Source organism: Sinohyriopsis cumingii, chromosome 13, assembly GCF_028554795.1.
Source record: "Sinohyriopsis cumingii isolate HCF-2022 chromosome 13, ASM2855479v2, whole genome shotgun sequence".
In the NCBI taxonomy this organism is placed as follows: Eukaryota; Metazoa; Mollusca; class Bivalvia; order Unionida; family Unionidae; genus Sinohyriopsis; species Sinohyriopsis cumingii.
Genome location: NC_142973.1, coordinates 46,597,008 through 46,617,471, shown reverse-complemented (window position 1 = coordinate 46,617,471; position 20,464 = coordinate 46,597,008). Strand labels below are relative to the sequence as shown.

At 34.3% G+C, this 20,464-nt stretch overlaps 1 protein-coding gene across 3 annotated transcripts in view; it reads left to right on the top strand.

Moving 5' to 3' along the window:
• Positions 1–20,464, top strand: part of LOC149785355 (EF-hand calcium-binding domain-containing protein 4B-like) — a 146,664-nt gene that overhangs the window by 54,646 nt on the left and 71,554 nt on the right. For all 3 annotated transcript variants that reach the window (XM_089979263.1, XM_089979264.1, XM_089979266.1), the window contains exons 5-8: positions 5,199–5,289; positions 7,763–7,858; positions 16,134–16,205; positions 18,264–18,379. In XM_089979263.1, the coding sequence (XP_089835389.1) occupies positions 5,199–5,289; positions 7,763–7,858; positions 16,134–16,205; positions 18,264–18,379 (375 nt within the window). The remainder of the gene's footprint in view (positions 1–5,198; positions 5,290–7,762; positions 7,859–16,133; positions 16,206–18,263; positions 18,380–20,464) is intronic.

Genomic DNA, 20,464 nt, shown 5'->3' with positions numbered 1-20,464 from the left:
CCATGTATTATTTATTGGATTCATAAATTTATTAAAATAAACCACATGAACAATATTGAAATTTGACTTCATTTCCCTCTGCCAGAAATAATTGTTATTCAGTATATTTCTTCTTCAACCCTGGAGACACTGTTGTTGGTTATTTTTAACAGCATTTTTAACGTTATATGTGATATCATGCCAACAATACCGGAGCTAAGTACCTTTCCCATGGACACACCAAGGCAGATTTCCCTGGCTGTTGAAGAGGTATAACCCACAACCCTTGGAGACAAAAAATATATACAGAATGAAGTTTAAACATTAACCCAGACCTCCATATTGTGTTGATCTCTTGCAGTGTTATCGAAAACATTGAATGAGCTGAAATGCTTTGATCATCTTATGAGTAAAAAGTTGTAGTCCAAGCATCTCAACCCCAATATCTGGCTCAAGGAAATAGAACATGCTTCTCTATGTCATAGGAGGCAACTAATGGAGGCTGGTGCCATGTTGTCTTTGTACTGAATTCATGACTGAAAGTGTATGTGTTTGAATCCTACAGTTGAATCAGCTTGGGTCGACTACCATGGTGTGTCCTTGGGTAAAGCATTTCTCTCCATTTGCATCACTACTAAACTATCATCTTGAGTTTCTGTGCTGTAAAACGACACCCAAAATTCTCTATCATAAATAGACTGTTGATAAAAAATGGAGGCCTTGTTAAAACAGTGACGAGGTGGTAGTCATAAAATATTAATGACATTATAATACGACATAATTAGCCTGAAGGGACAGGTTCTTTTTACCTTTGGATTTGTTATAGGTTAAGCAGGTCAGGGTTTTGACAGAATTATGACCTAGAATGCATGTTTTATTAGGTGCATTCCTGTCAGGAGAGACTGGAACATATTTTATGTCCTAATATTTTATATGTCTTCACCAAATAGTATAAAGTTGAGCTAACTGTGTAACAATTATTCGGTGGTGGTTTATTTGTGAATATATTGATCAATGATTCTTAGCCTTTTGGGGTAGATTGTCATACTTAAGGTAACAGACAATTAGCATCTTTTTTTCACACTTCTGCCCATCAGATGCTAAAAAGCACTTGGGTAGGAAATTTCAAATTATTAAGATTAATCTAGGTTACCCACTCAAAACAATTTTGGGTTGTGACCCATGGGTTAGGAACCACTGATTATAAATAAACAAATCAGTTGGTATCAAAATTAGAGACTTCCAATCTTACTAATTACTTACAGTTATCATTCAAGCACAGATATAATTTTCTAAAGTAATTTCTGCATCTTTAATTAATAAGTGTTAGTTCACTGCCAAAACTATTATTTATTACTAATTATTTACAAAGTTTTGAAAATATATCTAATTTTTCCAAGTAATTTCTCCACTTAAAATTAATAAATGTTAGTGTCCTGCCAAATTACTACAGATATAAAGTACAGAGAATTTATCTTTCTCCTCATGTTTTACAAACAAAATAATTAAAGTTTTGATCAGTTCAAGTTCTCACAACTTATGTTAGGCAGCCTCAGTAAAAATTATATGTTGGAGTAGTGTAGTCTTTTGTGGTGAAAGAAACTGGAGAATCCAGAGAAAACAACTCACCAGGGTCACTACAGACAGGATATTTGGGCATTAGGAAAATACTCTCCAGTAGGCCCCTACAAATTAATAAAAAAATTCTTCTCTTTGGTGGTTGGCTGCCTGACTGTTGTGAGCCCCTGAAAGTTTATCCTATTTGTCCCACCCTGTCCACAGTCCTGGTTACCACTTTATGATCTCTTGTAGCAGAACCAGGGTTCTCACATATGACTGCAGAGGTGCAAAGCCATTGTTTTGCCACTTTATTGAATTGATTTCAGGCAAATATTATATGATCCAGTATGGCTTGAAATAAGGATTTTTTTCACAAACTCACAGCATCATCAAATTACATTTTTACTGATCCTGCTTAAATTGACTGATTCCGCTAAAATCAAACAGAAACCAGTTCATTTTCTCATTCAATATTTATTATTCATTAATATCAACTTAAAACAATAACAACTGTGAGTGTCCACCTTGGATGCGGGAGGTCGTGGGTTCGATCCCTGGCCGAGTCATACCAAAGACTTACAAAAATGATACTAACAGCTGCCTCGCTTGGCGCTCAGCATTAAGAGGTTAGTGTTAGGACTGGTTGGCCTGGTGTCAGGATCATGTGACTGGGTGGGACATCATGCTACATGTCTGCGGCATTATAAACCCAGTGCTAGACATCACTATAAGTTGCCACACTGCAGACATTGTAGCGATATGACTGATTTTTTTAAAAACAGATAATGGACCTAGATCTGATGATGAATCAGAAAAATGAATTTCAACTCTAAACTTTTTCATAAGTCGTGTTGATGAAATACAATCATACTTCAGCCATTTATGTTTATTTTCCTAGCATTGTACTTTCTGTTTGTTATGCTTTGAGAATGATGTTTATCATGCTTGGTGAATAGTATTCTTCATGTTTTGTGTTATCATGCTGAGATAATGATTATTATAATGCTGGCATAATGCTTAGTGAATGGTGTTTGTCAAATGATGTACATCGTGCTTAGCAAATGGTGTTCATCGTGTTTTGCAAATGGTGTTCATTGTGCTTAGCAAATGGTGTTCATCGTGCTTAGCAATGGTGTTCATCATACTTTGTGAATGAAGTTCTTAATGCTAGTGAATGGTGCTTTTAATGCTAGTGAATGATGTTCTGAATGTTTAGTGAATGAAGTTCTTAATGCTAGTGAATGGTGTTCTTAATGCTAGTGAATGGTGTTTTTAATGCTAGTGAATGATGTTTTGAATGTTTGGTGAATGAAGTTCATTATGCTTAGTGAATGAAGTTCTTACTGTTAGTGAATGGTATTCATAATGCCAGTGAATGGTGTTTTTAATGTTAATGAATGGTGTTCTTAATGCTTAGTGAATGGTATTCATCCTGTTTATGAATGATGTTCTTAATGATTTGTGAATGGTGTTCATTATGCTTAATGAATGATGTTTTAAGGCTTAGTAGTGAATGATGTTCTTAATGCTTAGTGAATGATATTCATTATACTTTGTGGATGGTGCTCATTATGCTTAGTGAATGGTGTTCTTAATGCTTTGTGATTGGTGTCCATTATGCTTAGTGAATGATGTTTAACTTGTTTTGAATGTTTATCATGTCTAGTGAAGATATTCATTATGCTATGGGAATGCTTTTCACTATGCTTAGTGAATAGTGTTCAACTTGTTTTGAATGTTTATCATGCTTAGTGAATAATGTTCTTATGCATAGTGAATGATAAATTATTGTTTATTCACTTATTTCATAGAAAATTGTAGTAAGTTTCAGTATGCACGTTTGTTGGTAGTCAATTGTAGTTGCCATTTGAGTGTTAATTGTTTTTGATAATGTTTACATTAGTTTTAATTCAAAATTAGGCTTAGAACATGTATGCTGTTCAAGACACATACTCCAGCATTCATTTTATAGCCACAGGCATGTTCTTGTCTGTTATTTTTATTTTATTTTGTCATGGTCCTTGGGGTAAACTGCATAATTTGCATTTTAATGCATATATAGTCTCCAGTCTTTCTCTTCTTGACATACATTGTAATTTATTACTTTTATCTGACAAGTTATTTTATACAAGTACCTTTAATCTGACAAGTTATTTTTCACAAGTACCTTTAATCTGACAAGTTATTTTTCACAAGTGCACTTAAAAGAAATTCTTTTAGCTGTTTTGTATTTAAATGCAAGTTTTAATTACTTGAACCTTTCAGTAGATGAAGCACATTTTTGCATTTTAGGATTGCAATTTTTTCTCTTTAATTTTTATCTTGCTTACACATCTGTTTCAGATTGCATCTTCTTGCTTTTCCATCCTCATTTTTAAATCCTTGAGATGCAATATGAAAATAATACTTTAATTAGTTTTAAGGCTGTGACATTTCCCAAAATATTTAAATGTGTACATGGCATACAATATTGAAACAATCCCGTTTAATTCAACTGATTCAAAGCTCAATTTTTTCCCCCAAATAACACATAAGGATTGCAGGTGATTTATATGTAAGCCTGTGATAATGTAAGTCACTGAGCTAATTGTGATCATTTCATTTGGTGTATGTCTTTTACCACTTTCTATGACATTTGCTGAATATGCAGTTTTTTGGGTGATTCAGTAAAACCATCCCTAGTATCATTGTGATACCGTGTTGTAATGTTACACATATGTACTAATGAAAAATTGGATTATGAAATGGAGCTATCTGGACACGCACATCTGCTAACACAGGGTGTACTGGATACATGTTCAGTAACACACTGGCTGATTTGATATATAAAAAATGTGCAGCAAACAAAATTGTGGTGTTGATATGTAAGCTTTGCAGCCCTAATTAGTTTGGTAACATAAGAGATTATACAGCAAGTTTTACATGTCAAGAAGGACATCTTGAGGACTCATGCATAGAGACTCTCATGTTCTGATGGGATGGGGGTGGGGGTGTGACTTCACCAGCAGTTTAGTTGTCCAAGGTTAGACATGGTAGTCCTGATGTTTTCTGATTAGACAGAATTGATTTTTATTAATCTGTTGTTTAAACCGTGGCTCATCATCAAACTTAGCATGTATCAAGGTCATATGTTTTTGAAAATTTTAGTATTAAAGTAATAATATTTAACCCGGCAGAAATTTATGTAGTAATATTACTAATATCATCAAGTGCCATATCTGCAAAAATCACACACATGGAGTTCCCAAATTCATAAATTTACAAATATTGAGCAATGGAAATTACCTCTTTTATCATATTAATAATTCTCACTGGTCATTGAATCAAAAGGTCAGAGTTCAAGATAATGGGCAAGATTATGTGGCAGGCAAAATAACTTGAAAGAATCACACAATGTTGTAATTTATTCAAACTTTACAAGACAAAAGGTGAAGTCTGAGGGTTAAAAATATTTCCTGAATATTTCAGGAACTGTGATCTTATTAAACTACATATGATAGTTATTCTTACATAATAAATTATAAAAAAATTAATTATTTGTAAAATGTATTCAGATGGGACATACAGTTCCAATGCGTTGAGTCCAGCAGACATAAAAAAAATTACATTTGTTGAACCGGACTGAATATGTAACAGAATAATCTATTATGTATTTTCAGCAAGAGCTCAGCCCATGATCAGGAAGTAAAGAAGCTCTACGAAGAGATGGAGTTCCAGATCAAACAGGAGAAAGAGAAAGCTGTTGCAGAGGTGAGTGGGTTCATGATGTTAAGGGACAAATATATGTTGAAGTTAAAACCAGTGTACGGTTTCACAGCTTCAATAAAATGGGCAAAGTATCTTTTTATTTCCATTACGTAGGAGGTGACGATGGTAAAAACCTCTCGATTTTGAGTTTAATGATGAGTAACACAGTAACATACCTTATTTGAAAGTTGATTTCTTCTTTCAGAAACTGTTTTGTAGAATTTGTAATTTGTCAGGTTTCCATATAAATGATCATTTGTTACAGAGGTACAAATTCTTACTAGCAATGAATGTATAATGTGCAGGTTACACATGACCTTGGCCCTTTTTGTAAGGCATATTCATTTCTTATGTACAATTAGTTCATTTAGTATTGCTTCACATTTTGAATATGTAGCAGAAAAATATCATTTTTGAATTTTAAATCGGACATAAAGCCATTCATTTCTTTGATGATCATCCTTTTTCAGTAACAATTATTAATTTGTGCCAAAAATTATTCTTTAGTACTGCTGGTAACTCTCCTTTAATCAATATAGGAGGGTGTGGGTATATAGGAGCTTTGATATGTAGTAATAAATATAATGCAGTTAGCAGGACAAAAGTATGCAAGCCAAAAGTGGAGGTAACAACAAGGCATATTTTACTTTATAGTACAGTGACACAAGTTTTTCAAAATCTGGTTTTTCAAGACTTAATGATGAGGTAGGTAGCTGTGGGGACAATCTTTAAGAAAAGATTTGGATATACAAAATATCAAAGCAAATAATTCAAAAACACATCATGTTTCATTATTTACTAGTGTATGTGAATGTGTTATTATACATATTTCTTTGTAAGACTGCAAATCATCCTTTGATTTTTAGGAGCACAATTTGTTTCTATCGGGACTTTACATATTTTCACATTTATTGAGCAAGCATGTTTTATGATTAATGTTCCCCCTGCTGAAAAATAGCTTGTCCAGGTGTTCACATCTCACTCAAAGTTTCCTTGCTGATTATATTAACAGTGTAGATAGGAAATTTTAGTCTTCAGTATCAACACTTCATATTTTTATCGACAGGTTCTCAAATGTCAGAACAATGTCTTTCACAGTATCAATACAGTGTAAGCTTCATCATATTACTTGGCCATTTACTTTTCAGTTGGGGCAGGGGAGGCTGTGATTTTCTTTTGAGCTGAAATATTTTCTGTTCTGTTATTTCAAGATAATACTTTTCCATGGATATAATATGGTGTTATTTTCCTATAAATCAGAGCAAAATATTTTTCCAGCTATTGATGGAAATGAAACAAATAAATATCAGCCCCTGCCCCAGAACATTGAATTGATTGTTGATCCTTAATGTAACTGCAAAATACTGTGGTACGTATTACAGTATGTTCAGAAATGCCACGTTACACTGTCGCACAAATTTTGTTTTGGTATCCAGCTCTAATAGGTACAGAGTTTGCAAGGACAAATGCTTATATGCTGCTCTCAGTTGCATGTATATATGTATTTATATAAGTTCAAGACTACCATCCTTAAAATCCAAATCCAAATTCTGTTTATACAAAGTGCACTCTTTAAAAAGTCCAGTACCTTTGTTGGAACATAATGACAGGATACATGTAGGAGGGTGCATTAGGTGTATTGGAACATTATCACAGGATGCATGTAGGAGGATGCATTAGTGTATTGGAACATTATCACAGGATGCATGTAAGATGGTACATTAGGTGTACTGGAACATTATCACAGGATGCATGTAGGAGGGTTCATTAGGTGTACTGGAACATTATTACAGGATGCATATAGAGGGTGCATCAAGCTTATTGGAACATTTTCATAGGATGCATGTAGGAAGGTCATCAAGCTTGGAACATCATCACAGGATGCTTGTAGGAGGGTGCATCAAGTTTATTGGAACATTATCATTGGATGCATGTAGGAGGTTCATCAGCCTTGAAATATTATCACTGGATGCATATAAGAGGGTGCATCATTCTTATAAGAACATTATCACAGGATGCATATAGTAGGGTGCATCAAGTTTATTCTGCATTTTCTGGCATAATAGCACCATACAACAGGAAATTGTTAGATCTTGAAAGACAAAACTGTAAATTCCAATCCTGTTCTAACACATTTAAACACATTTTGTCAAGAAACTGTTCAAAGTAATGTTCTCTGTGGCACAGTTTACATGAAGTGTCATAACATCATGATGGTCTTTAAGTTCTCCATGTTACAGTTCACAGGAAGTGTCATGACACCACATTGGCCTTAAAGTTCTCCACAGCACAATTCATATTAAGTGTCATGACACCACAATGGCCTCAAAGTTCTACATGGTCTTGACATCACAACATCCTCAGACTTTGTGACAGTTTGTCTTGCATGTTACTGCCAGAAACTTTGATGTTGGATTAATCAGAGATTGTATTACATCTGAAGATGAGTTAAAAGATTTAGATATTTTATTTTCAGGAACAGTTAAAGGAGAAGCAGATGAGAGAAACTCTAGAGAGAGAACTCCGAGAAAAAGACCTTGCCCTACAGGACATGATTCATAGACACCAGGAGGTGAGATTAAATATAGTCCACTGTATACACTTGTTTGGAGTGAGGAAGTTGCATGTGAAAATTGGAAATGTTATGCATTTTTTTAGACTAAATATCAAATATAATTTGGTTTTAAGACACTAACATTTATTCACAGCTTATTTTTGTTTACTGCCTATAAACATATACAAAAAATTGGTAAATGTGTAAATTAACAGGCATGAGGCTATTAATAATTGCAGTTGCATCAGTTGATAAATGAAGGGAAGATTTCCATTGGTCAGAACTTAATCATGTGATCAGATCCAATTGCATTTATTTCTGTATAAACTGTATGGAGAACTACTTTATACTAACTTCTATAAAAAGAGTCACGTGTAAAGTAACTAACACAAATACTGAAATGGAAGGCATATATACTGCACACCTTTAAGACAAAATTAAAACTGTTTTTTTTTTATTTTGTTTAGAAAACTGAATAAATCAATTTGACAGATAACACATATTTGCTATTTTTCTGAATGTAAATAATTCATTATTTGACTAGATTTGAAAAAGAAAAGCTGGGAGACTCAAAATCTGCCAAGAACATTGAGGCTACAGCACTTTCACTGCAGATTGTTACAAATAAATTAAAGACTATAGGTAAATGGATATAGGGATTGGGAGGAGGGGGTTCAAAAACTAACATTATAACAATTGTATTCAAAGTCCTACAATGTAAGATGCCGACCTTGATATTTGTGATGTGGGGTGGGTGGGAGATTGGCTACACCCCCATCATAACTGTTACTGGTAGTGTCGATGTCTTGCACTGTTTGACTATTGGACCCCCATCACTATAACCATTTACCAATAGTCTTAATTTCATTTGTAAGTAGCCCCTATAGGTAACCTAATCTGTTAATCAACATGAAAATAGATTTAAAGACGTGAAAATTGGTTACTCACATGTCTGGGCAATAACGATTTACAAGTCACAATGAACTTATGATAGCATCAAATCCAAGAGTCATCTGTATGTTTAAATATTGAACTTCTACTCAGAAAACATATGCCAGTTTAGATAAAAGATTAAGACCATGCTGTGGAATGTTCAAAATCTTAGATTGCCTACCATTGGTAGAATTGTTTGTTTGATATTGACGTAGCTATTACATTGCAGATGGGGAATTCCCTGTTCTATAAATAGCTACGTAGCAGATGCTTCAACAAGATTTCATATGCTTAAACAGGCTCTAAAACTGATAGGAAATATCTTTAAAAAACAAAATGATGATAATAAATAAATAAAATTATAAATAATTGCAATTATAAAAGTTTAACATTGGTTTTTTTCTGAGTTTATTTTGATATAAACTGTCAGTTGCCGACTCACACAGCTTACATAATGCCCTTTGGGTGTTATTTGCTATGTGATTTGGCAACTGACAGTCCTGTGGCCTAGTGGTTAGAGTGTCCACCTCCGATGTGGGAGGTCGCAGTTTTAACTCCGGCTGAGTCATAACAAAGATGTATAAAAAGAGTACTAGGAGCTGCCTCGTTTGGTGCTCAGCATTAAGAGGTTAGTGCTAGGACTGATTAGTGCTAGGATAATGTGACTGGGTGGGACATGATGATACATGTCTGCGGCATTATGCCTCAGAGCAAGACATAACTATAAACTGTCACACTGCAGACATCATAGCAATGTGACAGAAAAAATTGCTAAAGTTATATTAAAAATCCACATAATTCAGGATGCCAACGGATGGTTTGAGAGGAAGCATGCTAGGTCTGCCTTTATAGCAGACACTGCTAGAAAGTCAATCCAGATGCTGACAACTGACACAGATCTGTCTTCTGCTTCTCTTTTGATCAGACGAGAATGTTTCAAAGCATTTCTTCCTAATACAGCCTTGATTGAAGTTTCCCATTACTGACCAAAAATAACATTGATCCTGTCAAAGGGTCTTCCCACATAAATGACAAATTCTACAGTGCATCTGCCATTTCACCAAAGTTCATGACTCCTGCAGGTTTCCCAAGCTACATTACAAAGGTTTGTCTATCAATCACTAGGCTGGACATTCTCTTAAAGGTAACCTCTGGTGCACAGGTTACTCTCATGGTTGTCACATTGGCTGGAATGACTTTGTCACCAGTTAATGTTGTAATATTTTGTGTAGATCTACTTACCTACCAACCTGGTAGGCAGTGATGAAGTGCAGAAGTATATTCCAGTCTGCCTTCATTGTGAATTATTTTCCCTTTTCTTCTGTTTTTGTTTATACAAGGATGACAAGGTCAGTGCCTTTGACTTTTGTAATGGATCTCTGAACTTGACACATGTATGACCATCATTAGAGAAATGCTTTTCTGTAATTTACAAACAATTCCAGGATTTTCATGACTGCAAGAACCCTGATATTAGAGTATATATGGGTTTGGAGGGCCACGTTTGGTTGATAATAAAAAGTAAATGTTCAGTATAAAGAATTTTTTCAGAGCTTATCCTATTTGCAGCCAAATAAAATGGAGACAGTTTTTTTCATCGATGGAATTCTGTCCTGTTGCAGACTTGACTTTGATACACATATTACTGAAATAAGCATCTGATTTTTTAGATGCAAATTGAAGATGTGTTTTAGACACATGTAGATCAAAAAATGCCATAGAAAATATGGTTTATCCACACAGAAGCTTGCATCAAAGATTGTTCTGTGCTGATAAATATTGGCTTAATCGTGAGCTTCAGAAATTTAAAGTTATTGAATTTTTAATATCATGGAGTTTCAATAGATTTACTGTGGAAATTGAATTTTTTATATGATGCAGTTTCCATAGATTTACTGAGGAAATTGAATTTTTAATATCATGGAGTTTCCATAGATTTACCCTGGAAATTGAATTTTTAATATCATGGAGTTTCCATAGATTTACCGTGGAAACTGAATTTTTAATATCATGGAGTTTCCATAGATTTACCGTGGAAATTGAATTTTTAATATCATGGAGTTTCTATAGATTTACTGTGGAAATTGAATTTTTTTTGTCATGGAGTTTCCATAGATTTACTGTGGAAATTGAATTTTTAATATGGAGTTTCCATAGATTTACTGTGGAAATTGAATTTTTAATATCATGGAGTTTCTATAGATTTACTGTGGAAATTGAATTTTTTATGTCATGGAGTTTCCATAGATTTACTGTGGAAATTGAATTTTTAATATGGAGTTTCCATAGATTTACTGTGGAAATTGAATTTTTAATATCATGGAGTTTCTATAGATTTACTGTGGAAATTGAATTTTTAATATCCTGGAGTTTCTGTAGATTTAACTGTGGAAATTGAATTATTACAGTGAGTCCTGATATTGTGTCAGATTTGAAATATTTTTAACCACCTTGTACTTGTAATCAAGTTATCACATTGTGATCAGCTGATAATATTTAGTCTTTTCTTGAATCATTTGATCTGTGAGCAGAAAGTTCTTGGAACACAGAATGTGAAATGTTAGAAATTAACCTTGTCATTCATATTGGGGTCCAAACATCTCCTGGTTCTAGTGATCTCTCTTCTCATGTTGGTTCCATTTTCCCACTTTTGTTTGCTTTTGTAATCTTTACATTTTTTGGGCACTAATAATAGCCATCAGTTATGATAGTGACAAAACTTGCCTGATGAAGTACCTTAATACATACACATTGACAACATTTCTGTCTACAGTCTTAAGAGCTTTCATTACAGTATATTACCAGATATGCTTGCTTATAAGTCAAGTAAAATTGCAAACAACAAAGATCCTTATCGGCCATAACAGGGTCTATGCTGTTTGTTCTACTGATAATTCCTAACGAACTGCACAGAACCAGATCTGCTGGTACATTATGTGATGGCATATCTAGGTCTGTACAGTTTGAAGTTGGACAGATCTTATAAGTGAGTGTATAGCATATGCATCTACAGTCTAGCCAGGTTATATCCCACCTTTATTTCCTTAGGCTGATCTCATAATATAAGTAATGCTGTTTACTAACTTAATTTTGAATGTTTTTTTTTTTACATGTGCTGCTTGGTATATATTTTCAGTATATCTTGTTTCATTTAATTATATTAATTATATGTGTATATATGGTAGAGTGTAATGCCAGGTGTTTATTTGTGTAACCTTGATACACAGTGATTTCTTTGTACTCTCAGACAGGCTTGTTAGGTCTTTGAATTTAAAGTAACAATTGTGATTAGCAAGAGCAAAGATCAGACAAATACCACCTTCAGGAAGTGTACATAGGCTTACTAACAAAGAGTAATCTTGTCTGGTGGGAATATTGAAAGGTCATTTTACATGCAGAGAAAGCAACAGTGTGTCTAAATGATCTTTCTTGGGATTTAAATTAACTGGAGATTATATGGATATAAATATTGTGAAATTTTAAATATAAAATTTGTCTTTGAAACTGAAGGGTATGTATTTTTTTTAAAAATTTTCATTCACTGTTTTATTACTATCTCCTCTGTGTGACAAAAACGAAAGCTAAATGGGTACAGTAATTACATGAAACAAAATGGCAATTAGAAGGGCTGAAATCTCTCTCTCTGTCATTGGTGCATGTATATTTTGATTACAAGTATGCGTGATGGAATACCAATGTCACTGTCATAGTTATTCATTTTCAAACTTATTCTAACAATCTAATGCACATATATCTTAGTAATTCAGACTGAAGATTGTACCAGTGGATGCTGCTTTAGCACAGTTCAAACTGAACATTGTACTATAGTATTCATACACCCTCCCATTTGTTTATATACCCCCCACACCTATTCTAAAGGAAAAAGTATCAAGGATATAAACTAATGCACAAAACAGTCATTTCATTCAGTGATTTATAATTTCTAACCAAACTGTTGCCATGGGGTCCATAATACTGTTCTTTTCTGGTCCACAGTCCATTTCATTACAAAACTAAAACAAATTAATAAATAAAAAGGAGGAAATCTTGTACAATGTATGCATGTATTCAAAGAGATGTAACTCCAAAGTTTATGGAAGCATTGAGATTATCAAAGTCGGTGAACTACATCACATCTGTTGCATAAAAACATGGACTTGCCCATGCAAATATGTTGACCATATTACGAAAGAAACTTCCATTTGATTTGAAATGCCAACATGTTGACAGTGTTTGGGACCAACTACCAACAGTTTGGTTAGAATTTATAAATCAGTGAATGTAATGACAAAGTTTTATGCATTTTTTTATATCCTTGAAGTCTTTTGTTTGTAAAATCATTAGGGGGTTACAAACGAACTGGAGAGTCAGTGAATACTATAGTGCTTGCTGCTTTAGTACAGTTTAAATTGATGATTGCACTATTGTAAAAGTCATACAGGTCATGTAGGCATTCAACACCAATTATTTCAGTAATGTCATTTTTTAGAATTTTATTTTGCATACCTTTAAATGGCAATTATTCACTTTATTTAGATCCTCGTATATCCATATTTCTTTGGAAAGTCACTATTTACACGTCCCAAGAAGTACACACAGCAAAATCAGTGCTAATGTACATGGATATTTTTGGACAAGATTGACCCAAAGGTGTTCTCCAGTACAATCCAGATTGAATGTCGTGCTGTTATGTCACAATGAAAGCAATGCATGTTAAATTTGATAAATTGGTACTATCCTGTGTTGTGATTAGACTTGATGTGCTCTTTTGTTGACCCAGTTTAGTACCTAGAATGTCAAACTACTAAACCGTGTTAACAAAACACCATTGTAAAATTCTATAGAGATAGAAACGTTTTGTCTGGAAGTTTCTTGATGACAGTTAAGGTGCAGAGCATTCAATAATCAGGATTGAAAAGACTTTGGGTAAACAGAATTAGTATTAAAAGTATGGTAAAAAAAACCAATCTGTGTTTAAGTTCAGATGAATAAAGGGGCATACAAGACCAGTATGACTTTTTTGCCATAGTACATGCTACTTTAACACCGATCAAACTTAAGATTCCACTAGTACATGCTACTTTTAACACAGATCAAACTGAAGATTCCACTAGTACATGCAGCTTTAATGCAGTTCAAACTGAAGATTCCACTAGTACATGCTACTTTAACACAGATCAAACTGAAGATTCCACTAAGACATGCAGCTTTAATGCAGTTCAAACAGAAGATTGCACTGCTTGCTACTTTAGTGCAGTTCAAACTGAAGATTGCACTAGTGCATGCTACTTTAGTACAGTTCAAATTGAAGATTGTACTAGTGCATGCTACTTTAGCTCAAACTGAAAATTGTACTAGTGCATGCTACTTTAGTGTAGTTCAAATTGAAAATTGCACTAGTACATGATGGGGCCCCAAGTGGCAGAGTGGTCTAAAGCGCTCTCCATTACGGATCACTGCCATCTCACCTGTCTGCGTAGGTTCAAGTCTCAGATTCAGCCAATGTGGGTATGTGAGAAAGCTTGCCAGTAGCTTCTCATGGGTCAGTGGTTCTTTCCGGGGATTTCCTGGGTTCTTCCTCCACCATTAATACTGGCCGCCATGTATAGCCTATCGTGTGCTGAAAAATGGCATTAAACCCTACAACAACAACTAGTACATGCTACTTTAGTGCAGTTCAAATTGAAGATTGTACTAGTGCATGCTACATTAGTGCAGTTCAAATTGAAGATTGTACTAGGGCATGCTACATTAGCGCAGTTCAAATTGAAGATTGTACTAGGGCATGCTACATTAGTGCAGTTCAAATTGAAGATTGTACTAGGGCATGCTACATTAGTGCAGTTCTAACTCAAGATTTTACTAATGCAGGGGTCTCAAACATGCAGTCCAAGTTTAAATTGAGGACTTTCAATTTGTTTTTTATTATTACTACTGAGGAATTGAATTTGTTTAGTAAATCTGAGGATAAAACTGACATACATTTGCAGCATGAAGGTAGACATTTCACAGAGAGCTGTTTGGGTGCAAATTTAGAAGAATTACATCTTATTACAATATTGTTGAGACTTTTTCATCACTGGGGCACATGGAGGGAACTGTGTTTACATTTCAAATTGTTGCGATTTTTCAGGTTGAAAACAAAGAAAACAATGATATTGCATCATAGTTTAGAATTTTCTTGTTAAAATCTAACCAAATGAATATTAAAAATCTAGTCTGCATATTAGAAAGAGACAGAACCTTCAATTTAAAAAAATATATATACTCAAATTATCACTGTAAGTTCAATGCATTAATAATTTCTTGTATTAAATGAAAACATATAAATAGAGGGTTTGAAAGCACTGTAAATTCATGAGCTTTATGTATAAAATTGAATGTATTTAGTTACTATTAGTCTGTAAAATTTGCTTGGAAGTAGAGTGTCTATTAAATAAGAAGAGTGTAAGAAAAAGAGTCACTTACTGGCCTAAATTCTATCTTCCAATTGAAAAGTAAGGGAAATAAAATCGTTTGCCTGTGACTGCAGTTTAAATGCCTTCATTTATTCCACAACAATTTTAAAAATTCAAAGCTAAAGATTAAATCCATATCTGCAATGCAGACAGACAGATGACACAACTGCACTATATATATATATATATATATATATATATATATATATATATATATATATATATATATATATATATATATATATATTCCTAACCACTGTTATGTGCATGGGGATTTTTAAGAGGATTGCACAATATTGTTTATAAAATGCAGAATGCCTCATTCATTTTTTAAAAGCATACATTAAAATTTCGTAAAAGAATGTGTGAATAAAAATGGGATATATAATAAATAGAAAACCACATAAGTCATAGTGAAACTACTCATTTCATATGGTGCAGGAACATATATCTTTGCCTGACAGCCTAGACATATTTCTACGACATATCAAACTTGTTCTTTCTGCATGTTCAGAACAAAATGGATACATAGTTTTGTTGATATATCATGCAGGAGGTATTCTATAAGCTCTGTCAGATCTTGTTTCTTACTGACAGACAGACCTAATCCATTTACTGACAGATCTAGTTCACTTACTGACAAATCTAATCCACTTACTGACAGATCTAATCCACTTACTGACAGATCTAGTTCACTTACAGCCATAAATCTAATTCACTTATAAACAGTCAGATCTAGTTCACTTACTGGCTGATCTTGTTCACTTACTGACTTTTGGGTTTTCAGGGTCATCAAGGATTTAAATTATTCTCATTTTTCTAATTCCACTAAAATATAAAAAATATAGTCAACAGTTAAAGTTTTGAGTGGTATTTACAGTATCATTACACTTCTATTTTAGATGGAAGAAAAGCTGAATATCCTGAATTTCACAGAAGTTGAAACTAAACAGGAAAATGAAAGATTGGCCAGGGTGAGTGGCAATATGGCACAAAAAGTAGATGATGAAAAAAGTACTCTTTCACTTTTCCTTGTTGTCATAGAACTGTTGTTATTGAAAATGTATATTTTAATTTTAATATTTTTTTTAATGTGTACTGATTAATTGAGAAGGTCATTGTTGCTGGAGGCTAAATTTCTTCTATGGTTCACATGGAGATTTTTCTGAAATTTGGCCAATCACAAATTCTTAATCTCTGAGTTTGATTTCTCACCAAAAATAGATTTCCGAGCTAAAGTATTTTTTATGCTTAAAATTTTGCATATTTATCATCCCCTCCATTTTAGCATCAAGCTTGGGCATAGTATGATATCCTCCTTCTGCCCATCCAGTCATCTAGTACTACATCTCCAGGCTTGGGCATAGTATGATATCCTTCTTCTGCCCATCTAGTCATCTAGTACTACATCTCCAGGCTTGGGTGTAGTGTAGTGCCCATCCAGTCATCTAGTACTACATCTCCAGGCTTGGGCATAGTATGATATCCTTCTTCTGCCCATCTAGTCATCTAGTACTACATCTCCAGGCTTGGGTGTAGTATAGTGCCCATCCAGTCATCTAGTACTACATCTCCAGGCTTGGGCATGATATGATATCCTCCTTCTGCCCATCCAGTCATCTAGTACTACATCTCCAGGCTTGGGCATAGTATGATATCCTTCTTCTGCCCATCTAGTCATCTAGTACTACATCTCCAGGCTTGGGTGTAGTGTAGTGCCCATCCAGTCATCTAGTACTACATCTCCAGGCTTGGGCATAATATGATATCCTCCTTCTGCCCATCCAGTCATCTAGTACTACATCTCCAGGCTTGGGCATAATATGATATCCTCCTTCTGCCCATCCAGTCATCTAGTACTACATCTCCAGGCTTGGGCATAGTATGATATCCTTCTTCTGCCCATCTAGTCATCTAGTACTACATCTCCAGGCTTGGGCATAGTATAATATCCTTCTTCTGCCCATCCAGTCATCTAGTACTACCTCTCCAGGCTTGGGCATAGTGTGAAATCCTTCTTCTGCCCATCCAGTCATCTAGTACTACATCTCCAGGCTTGGGCATAGTGTAGTGCCCATCCATCCACCTATCTGATCATCTATCCATTATTAGATTGCTGAAGAAACTGCTGGGTGGAATTTTATGAAAAATTGTAGTTATGTTGCTCCTATGTATGAAATGCAAATGCCTGTTAACTACTTTCGTTTATTATTTAATTTTGAAAGAGTTTAATATCAAGTTTAAAGTACATGTTCATCTTATTGATTGATTCAATTACAGTTACTTGTGATCATTAGCTTTTTTATGTTAAGTTAAAGTTGGGTAGTTGTAATATTCTTCACCAAAATCTTTCTATGGTTAACTAGCATTTTAGAGTTGTAATAGCAAAATGCTATCTTGCTAGCATCAGTTTAGAGTTCTACAGTTAACTAGCATTTTAGAATTATAATAGCAAAATGCTGTCTTGCTAGCATTGATTTAGAGTTCTATGGTTAACTAGCATTTTAGAACTGTAATAGCAAAATGCTATCCTGCTAGCATCAATTTAGAGCCCTGAATGTTGGATTACTTTGGTTAATTTCAAAATTAGAATCATCAGTTACAGATGATTATGAATAAGGACTGTGATAATTATTTCAGGACTAATTTCTTGTACCTGAATGACCACATTTACAGCTCAGACAATTTTTAAAAAATAGTTTCTTCAATTTAGTTAGACTAGATTACTGCTAGGTTCAGGTAGATTGCTGATGAAAAATAAGAGACACATCCTGTTGCAGAAAATCTTTTCTGTCGCAACATGATAGTTTACCAGATATTTTGCTGAATTTACATACTTGAAGAAGTTTTATTATGATTTTGGTGTATAAATATTAGCACAACAAAAAGCTCTAAGTGCTAAAAATCTCAACTCCAGTTTCTACATTTAACAAAAAAAATTAAATTGTGCAAGCATAAATTGGAGTCCTGCAAGGGATTTATGCTCTGTGTAATTAGATCACTGAAAACTGCATGTTTTGATGTTTCTTCAGGAGAAGGAGAAACTAGAAGAGGAACTAATGAAATCCCAGCAGAATTTAGAAGAATCTAAATACTACATTAACCAGCTAAAAGACCAGCAGAAGGATGAGAAAAGAGAACGAGCAAGGTGAGCTTTGTACAAGTAGAAGATTGCTCAACCATTTCTGCTTAGCCAGTAAAGCATGGGTAACACATACTGTATATACTCACCTAGAAGACAAGCCCAACTTCAAACTGCCCAGACCCAGATCTGCTGTTGCATAATGCATTGGTAGATCGGGGTCTGTGCAGTTTTGTTATGAGTAATCTATAGAACAAACAACATTGACCCTGATCTGCAGGCACATTATGCTACAGCAGGTCAGAATCTTTGTTAAATGCAGTTTTACTCAAGTTATAAGAAAGTATATATAGTAAACATCAGTTTTCCATGGTATTGTTTCATTCTTCCTATTGGCAACTGCTACGGTGGCCTAGTGGTTAGAACGTCCACCTCAGATGCGGGAGGTCGCCTGTTCGAGCCCCATTTGAGTCAAATACTTATAAAAATGGTACTAACAGCTGCCTTACTAGGTGCTCAGCATTAAGACGTTAGTGTTAGGACTGATTGGCCTGGTGTCAGGATAATGTGACTGGAACATCATGCTACATGTCTGCGTCATGATGCCCCAGTGCTAGACATCACTTTAAACTGCTACACTTCAGACATCATAGTGATATGACTGAAACATTGTTAAAGCTACATTAAAAATCCAAATTATTGTTAAAGCTACATTAAAAATCCAAATCACACTCACACACGTGCACACACTTTCTATTGGCATACTGTTGAATGTATTGAAATTGGATTTATATCCAACTTGAGGTATGAAACTCCCCATGTCCAAAATTAATTTAGTATGTCATGGCAACCTACTTTTCAGTGTAAGAGCTAGCATGATATAGCATTCTTCAGAATTCTTGTTATTCTTTTGGACAAGATTTTGATTGTGGCAACAAAAGACAAAAGTTAGTTACTATCGTATCCGTAATTTTAATGGAGTACCATTTTTCATGGATTTTGTGGTTGCCTTGAACCACAAATTTAAAGACTCTATGAACCAATAGCCAAATATGATAAAGAAGCCCCCCGCCTTGATACTGTGCTTCCTTCCTGGAGATCAACAAAGCTCTTAAATCACATGTCTGTTTTATTTTCACCCTTCAAAAAAAGAACTATAAAGCAGTTTATTATGTTTCATTGCATGCATATTGATATGGTATCCAATAGCATTCATTTCCACTCACTGCCTTTATTCTAATCAAACTGTTGTCAAAACGTTTAAATCCTCATTTTGTCCATGCATGCCTAATCCCAGTGAACAACATCAGTGTAAAATACTAAAATTATTGCTAATTGCTTATGAAGAGCTCTATATACACTTCATTGATTTTTGGACAAAACCACTGAATCAACATCGCATTACTTGAGTCAGCAGGTACACACAGATGTTTGTTGGGTAAAATTCCTTAACTTGTTGAATTAAACAAGTCCAGTAGTCTAAGAGCCATGAATAATTACATCCAGTCATTCACACATTGTCATGTTTATCCATTTAACATCCACTGACTTCAGTGATGATGATGTAAGTAAAGTCTAGTGGTTGAGGTGAGACAGGCTGAAACAATGGTGCAATTCCATTATTTTTCAATTTCGTTAGCATCTTCACACTTTGATGGAATCTGAACACATCAAATGTTGACACTGCTATCTGCATTGAGTTAGGGGCAGCTGGTTATTTGTTTGATTGATATGTGGAATGATAACATTGTCCAAATCTGCAGGGATCCAATCCGACTTTTACCAGTCTTAAGCCACTGTGTTAATGGCATGGTCATCAGAAAGTAATTGTTGGTGTAATGTTATGGACAGTGTTTTAAGACAGAGATCTTACACATGTACTTCAGTAATTGATTAGTAGCTTAGTGTCGTTAGCTGGGTCAACTCCCATTGATATTGAGTGTATGTGAATTATCATATTTTAACAGGTGATTAATTTGTGCTCATACAGGTGGTACTTCTGTTTTCACCATTGAAGCAACCATCATTTGGTGTCCTCGTAGTGATGTGTCAGTTTGTATTATTTATTTGAGGAATTCGTTGAGGTCAATCCACAAAATTAAATACCTACTAATATGCAAACAATGACAGGCAAAATCACAAATTAAATTA